The sequence below is a fragment of the Hyla sarda genome, chromosome 4 (assembly GCF_029499605.1).
Source record: "Hyla sarda isolate aHylSar1 chromosome 4, aHylSar1.hap1, whole genome shotgun sequence".
Lineage (NCBI taxonomy): Eukaryota > Metazoa > Chordata > Amphibia > Anura > Hylidae > Hyla > Hyla sarda.
The window spans coordinates 4,574,042-4,581,511 of record NC_079192.1 but is presented as its reverse complement, the minus strand read 5'-3'; the positions used below and the strand labels follow the sequence as shown (position 1 = coordinate 4,581,511).

Genomic DNA, 7,470 nt, shown 5'->3' with positions numbered 1-7,470 from the left:
AAGACATGCAGAATATACTTATATTATATTTTATTATATTTTGGGATATAGGTTTATTTTTTTTACCAAATGGATACCCCTGAAGAAATCCAAGAGGTGGCAAAACATGTTTGGTCTCTGAAGGAGTTTAACCATACGTGATAATCATATAGTATAACCTTTTTCCTGATTTCCCACTTAAAGGGGTACTCCGGTGAAAACCTTTTTTCTTTTAAATCAACTGGTGGCAGAAAGTTAAACAAACATATTTGTAAATTACTTCTATTAAAAATCTTAATCCTTCCTGTACTTATTAGCTGCTGAATACTACAGAGGAAATTCTTTTCTTTTTGGAATGCTCTCTGATGACATCACGAGCACAGTTCTCTCTGCTGCCGTTATTATAATACTAATAATAATAATGCTTTATTTATTGTTGGCTTTAGTGGGATTTGAATCCAAGTCCCCAGCACTGCAAGGCAGCAGTGCTAACCACTGAGCCACCATGCTGCCCTTAGTAAATATCTGCTATGCATGGTTGCTAAAATGGACAGAGATGTCAGCAGAGAGCACTGTGCTCGTGATGTCATCAGTGTTCCAAAAAGAAAGGAATTTCCTCTGTAGCATTCAGCAGATAATAAGTACTGGAAGGATTAAGATTTTTTAATAGAAGTAATTTACAAATATTTTTAACTTTCTGCCACCAGTTGATTTAAAAGAAAAAAGGTTTTCACCGGAGCACCCCTTTAATTTTGTTACAAATATATTTTCTTGTAGACATATTTTTTGGATGGACCTATTACATTACCCAGGTCTTCTCCAAGTTTCTGCGGTGTATTGATATGGGCTTTCTTTTGTATTATAGGGGCACTGTATGCATTCATTTAGTGTGCTTTTTTTTCTAATAAAACTTTGAGTTTTTTACATTTCTGTGTGCACAGGCATTATGCATATACCCATTCTGTTATGCAGAATATCCCCATTGTTACTCAGTTAACCCCTTGGGGATGGAGGGTTTTCCAGTTTTTGCACTTTCGTTTTTTCCTCCTTTTTTAAAAATCATCACTCTTTCAATTTTGCACCTAAAATTCCATATGATTGCTTATTTTTTGCACCACCAATTCTTCTTTGTAATGACATCAGTCATTTCACCCAAAAATCTGCGGCGAAACAGAGAAAAAAAAAATTGTGTGCCAAAATTGAAGAAAAAATGCAATTTAGTAACTTTTGGGGGCTTTCATTTCCACGGTAAAAATGACACCTTCTCGTTATTCTGTAGGTCCATACGGTTAAAATGATCCCCTACTTATATAGGTTTGATTTTGTCGTACTTCTGGAAAAAATCATAACGACATGCAGGAAAATACGTAAAAAATTGTCCTCTTCTGACCACTAACTTTTTTTTATTTTTCCGCATATGGGGCGGTATGAGGGCTCATTTTTTTGCGCTGTGATCTGAAGTTTTTGATGGTACCATTTTTGTATTGAGCGGACTTTTTGATAATTTTTTTAATTCATTTTTTTCATGATATAAATAGTGACCAAAAATACGCCATTTTGGACTTTGGAATTTTTTGCGCGTACGCCATTGACTGTGCGGTTTAATTAATGATATATTTTCATAATTCGGACATTTCCGCACGCGGCAATACCACCTATTTTTATTTACAGTTTTTTTATGGGAAAAGGGGGGTGGTTCAAATATTTATTAGGGAAGAGGTTAAATGATCTTTATTTTTTCACTTCTTTTTTCAGTATTATAGCTCCCATAGGGACTATAACACTGCACACACTGATCTTTTACATTGATCACTGGTTTCTCATAAGAAACCACTGATCGATGATTCTGCCGCTTGACTGCTCATGCCTGGATCTCAGGCACTGAGCAGTCATTCGGCGATCGGACAGCGAGGGGGAAGGAAGGGACCCTCCTGGTGTCCTGTAAGCTGTTTGGGATGTTGCAATTTCACCGCGGCTATCCCGAACAGCTCCCTGAGCTAACCGGCAATGTTTTACTTTCACTTTAGACGCTGCGTTAAACTTTGATCTTTGATGTTATTCCCGCTGGTTATATACAGTGTATGGTAGTTTTATTTCTGTTGAAGAATAGAAAGTTACAGTACTGAGTGTAAAGTAACAAAATGTGGTTACGGTATACTGTGTAATATAGAGTTGTAGTTGGTTCTTTTTAGGCGTAATGAAGGCCACTCTAGTCTTGTGGCTTATAGTTAGAATCTTTCTTTCTTGGTTTATCTACAGGAGAACAACAAAACAGCAGTCACTGAGTTTTTCTTCTTAGGATTTCAAGTTAGTCTGAGTTTAAGACTTTTCCTGTTCTGTCTGTTCCTTGTGGTTTATTGTCTGATAATATGTGGGAATCTCCTGATCATCACCCTGGTGTCCACCAGCAAGAACCTCCACACCCCAATGTACTTCTTCATCTCACAACTGTCCATCAGTGACATCTTGTTATCCACAGATATTGTCCCTAATATGCTCCACATCCTACTGAATAATGGAGGGACCATGACTTTTATTGGTTGTATCACTCAATTTTACTTCTTCTGTGTCTCGGAAGCATTTGAGTGTCTTCTCCTCACAGTGATGTCTTATGACAGATATGTGGCCATCTGTAATCCTCTCCGTTACTCCTCTATCATGACTAATACACATTGTGTGAAACTGATTGTTATCTGTTGGTTGTTTGGATGCTCTATTATGTTCATTTACACCCTTTCAACAGCAAAGCTAAACTTTTGTGGACCCAACATAATTGACCATTTATTCTGTGACCTCGTTCCCTTACTTGATCTTGCCTGTTCTGACACGTACATCATTTACTTAGAGGTTTATTTACTGAGTGTTCCAATTGTCTTCATCCCAACCACCATCATTGTTGTGTCTTATACTTATATTGTTTCAACAGTCTTAAGGATCCCATCCAATACTGGTAGACAGAAAGCCTTCTCCACCTGTAGCTCCCACCTCATTGTGGTCTCCATATACTACTGGACTATATTCAGTGTTTATGTTGTCCCAACAAAAGGCCGAACACTGACCATGAGTAAAATCCTCTCCCTGCTATATACTGTGTTTACTCCTTTGGTCAACCCCATTATATACAGTTTGAGAAATAGTGATATAAAAAATGCCATCCAAGAAATAACTCATAAGTTTGTCATCTGGTAAATCATCTACAATACTCTAGGCATCACTGAGATATTTGCAGATAGAGTTGCATTGATCAATGAGAGTATAAGATAATTCTCCGGTTTTCCCAGGATCGGACACAGTTATGGTCCCTGAAGGTTCTATAGAAGGTAACCCTATTTAGAAATTACTTTGGAGCCAATGACTTACCGTGTGGTTATTTTGTATGGGTGTCTTCATATATAACCAGGTCACAAATATTATAGCTACTTACACCTGGTATAAAACACTCATGACCATCGAGCTTAACCTTTTTTAGAGCGTTTACACAGCTTTTAGTGTTTAGTTGTGTGTAACCCTTAAAGGGGTACTCTGGTGGAAAGCTATATTTTTCAAATCAACTGGTGTCAAAAAGTTAAACAGATTTGTATATTAGCAAAAAATGAGAAGAAAGATTTGTGTGTGCAGCTCACAACCAAAAAATCGGAGGTATGTATGGTTAATAAAGTCGATCCTCGCCGACCAATAATAAGGAAGAAATATTAAAAAACATTAACCATACCTCAAGGATTTTACCATCCCAAATGGTACACAATGAAAAACCAAATGTCTGAATAATATAAAATGTATTACACAATTGTAAAATAATAATAATTAAAAAATATAACAGAAATGAATTAGAATATTACACTATTAGACAAAGAAATTCACGAGTAAAATATGTAGAATAATAAAATGTATAATTAATTGTGCACTATAATTGTATCTATCATTGGGCCCTAATGGTAGAAATATAGTATATGTTTTCCACCGGCGTACCCCTTTAATGTCACGTGTATCTTTCATCACTAACTCTTGTAGAAAGAAGTTCCTTTAAAGGGGTACTCCCCTGCCCCAGCATTCAGAACATTTTCTTTGAACGCTTGGAGTGGGTGACAGGGTCGCTACGTCACGCCATCCAAGTGTCTGATTGCAGGAGGTCCAATCACTGGGCCCCCAGTGATCTCCAGAACAAGGCTGCGGCTCTCTAAGCTGCATGGCATGGTACGTGCTGTCTGCCACTCCATGCAGCTGGTAAATTGTGGCCCCATTCTGGAGAAAGTGGAGGGAGGTCCTAGCGGTCAGACCCCCTGTCATCAGACACTTATCCCCTATCCTGTGGAAAGGGGACAGTTTGTTGTTTGTTTTTTGGCAATGTATTTCTATTCATTTTTATACTCAAACTGTTCATAACTATTTCCTATACTGATAGTAAAACATCCTTTCATCTACACATGCAAAATGTCCTGTGCTCCTTCCTTTTTTGATTAGAGATGAGCGAGCCAAATCCAGCGAACCCGGATTCGACCCGAACTTTAGGTTACTGGGAACAATGGAGTTGTGTCTCCAAATAGACAGGAGATATGTCTGTGTATGGCAGTCTATGTCTCCTTCCCATAAATGTTCATATATATAGAAGAGAAAAAAAGAGACAATGCGACCAACCTTGTGCCGTTACCCAGGTTAAAAAGTGGTATGCAAAAAAAGGCTCTTAATTTTGCATTCACCTGGGGGAGTTATGCTAAGGGCACAACACCTGCGAGGACATATGGGCCCAATTGATGTGGGTCAGGCGTGGAAATGCTGCCAGGATCCTCCCGAACGGGATGGAATCGATGCCGGTCTTGTGCAGTGAAGAGGAGGAGAAGAAAGGATCCTTTATGGCGCTCTTCATAGAAGAAAAGGTGAAATTACGGCCGTATTAGCAGCATTAAGTAATAAAACTGGTTTATTAAAGCGCTCGTGGACAACACGTTTCAAAGGGTAGCCCCCTTCTTCATCAGGTCCAGTGATAGGTCAGAATAAAAAGTATGTCATTATATACAAAAAAAAAGCCTGCAAACTACACAAGAGTGCGGGAAAGATACACATAAAAACATAAATATACAGGATGAAACATAAAACGACAGTGTACATATAAAATACATTCTCACAGAATATACTCATATGTAAAATTATTAAAATAATGGTCATTTATGGAGAGCAACCCTTACATCAATTTCCTTCTGTTTTACCTGGAACTCGCGGTGAACAGGAGGAGACAGAAAGAGGGCTCATTTAGACACATAGTAGTGTCAGCTCTAAACTTGGATGCGCTAAGCAGCTACCAATCCAGCAGTGACCATGATGGGAGACAGCCGAAAAGCAGCAAGGTTCGTCCAGAGGCCAGTGGAACCCTAACTTCACCTGTGTATACATGTCCGCACAGTGGATGGCAACTTCTAATGAAGGTTTCAAAAGCATGAAAAATATATACACTAAAAAGTATATATAAAAATATCTATGATGGGATATTACATATTTTCGAATACCGGCTGCCTTGAAAGCACCTGGGTAAGGGTTCCTATTACAGCTAGACAAAACATGGCAAATCTACAAAAGTGGCAGATAAAATGAATATCATTCTTATATTAGAAAATATCAAAATGTAATTTAGAAGGATTTGGGAGAATTCCTTCATTATGCTTCTAAAAACAGGTGGATAATATCACATTTATATAAAACCCTCTTCATACAGCCGGTGTACTTCCAATTTTAGGGGTATGTAAAAGACCCAACACCAGATTTAGAGGTGAGGGGAAGGCAATCTTTCTTCATCAATACCTTAAATCTTCTAGCTAGTAGATGGTGCTAGAAAAACCCTTGAAGGAGATGAACTGGATATGTAAGGTGTTTCTCAGCAAATCAGTTCCGTGGCTTCATTAAGTCCTACTGGTTGTAGAGAGGATAAAGTATAAATCCAATACATCTCCTTTTTTGACAGCACCTCCATTCTATTGGTGGTGAATGATGAAATATGCTCAATAGGTAGAATAGAGATCGAATTTGGTTCTCCACTGTGTGAGGTGCTAATATGTCGGGACAGGCTGTGTAGTAGATAGCCTTTTTTAATATTATTCCTGTGTTGGTTAAGCTGCTGGTGTAGATGTTGTGTTGTTCGACCAACATATTGATTGCCACACTTGCATGTAATTAGGTAAATAACAAAAGATGATTGGCAGGTCATATGTGCTTTTATATGAAATGTGGCTCCTGTCTGTGGATTCTGAAAACAGGAATGGTGCTCGCATCATACACGGCAGGTAATGGCCGACATCCGCGATCACGCGGATGTCTGCCATTAATCCCTCAGATGTTGTGATCAATACAGATCATGGCATCTGTGGCAGAGCGGTACTTTGAATGGATGATCGGATCGCCCGCAGCACTGCCACAGCGATCCGATCATCCAGCATGTTGGCCAGAGGTCCCCTCACCTGGCTCCAGCCGTTTCCCGGGGTCTTCTGCTCTGGTCTGAGATCGAGCAGACCAGAGCAGAAGATTACCGATAAAACTGATCAGTGCTATGTCCTATACATTGCACTGAACAGTATTAGAAATCAAAGGATTGCTACAGATAGTCCCCTATGGGGACATAAGAGTAAAAAAAAAAAAAAAAGTGAAAAACGTAAAAATAAATATTGTCAGTTTTTCCCATTTTACCCCCAAAAAGCGGACCTCCTAATCATCAATATTGCCTTGTGAAGGGTCCTCATCCCCTATCCTTTTCACAAAGTCCATTGCCAAATCCTCCTACTTCTCCTCAGGTCCCATTTTCTCTCCCACCTCATCCAATTCCTCCACCTCAAGATGACATGGATTTTGCAACAGTTTTCTAGTCTGCCAAGCAAAGAAGATGGCAAGGATTTTGTCAAGGGGTCTAAAAAGTTCCCCATTTTTGAAGTGGCAAAAGCTTTTTAGTCAAAAATAGTCAATGGAATGATCCCTTTTTTGAAGATCATGGGTTGTGTATGTTTAGGCCTGGTTGAAACTACCAGCAACAAGAATGATGGTGGATTAGAGAGCCAGTGGACAACATGAGGTGAAAAAATGTGTTTTTTGTTAAAGGGGTATTCCAGGCAAAAACTTTTTTTTGTATATCAACTGGCTCCGGAAAGGTAAACAGATTTGTAAATTACTTCTATTAAAAAATCTTAATCCTTACAATAGTTATTAGCTTCTGAAGTTTTCTGCCTAACTGCTCAATGATGATGTCACGTCCCGGGAGTTGTGCATGATGGGAGAATATCCCCATGGGAACTGGACAGCTCTCGGGACGTGAGTCATCAGAAAGCAGTTAGACAGAAAACAGCAACTCAACTTCAGAAGCTAATAACTATTGGAAGGATTAAGATTTTTTAACAGAAGTAATTTACAAATCTGTTTAACTTTCCAGAGCCAGTTGAAAAAGGTTTTGGCCTGGAATACCCCTTTAAATTTGGCCAGATGGCCCAGTCTTGGCTGGAAGTAGTCAAATTCTAA

The 7,470-nt window shown here is 38.8% G+C and overlaps 1 protein-coding gene across 1 annotated transcript in view; it reads left to right on the top strand.

Moving 5' to 3' along the window:
• LOC130366719 (olfactory receptor 11L1-like) overlaps positions 1-3,168 on the top strand; it is a 24,889-nt gene extending 21,721 nt beyond the window's left edge. Inside the window, exon 2 of the mRNA XM_056569041.1 lies at positions 2,239-3,168. Within this exon, the coding sequence (XP_056425016.1) occupies positions 2,239-3,168 (930 nt within the window). The remainder of the gene's footprint in view (positions 1-2,238) is intronic.
• Positions 3,169-7,470: the final 4,302 nt, after the last annotated feature.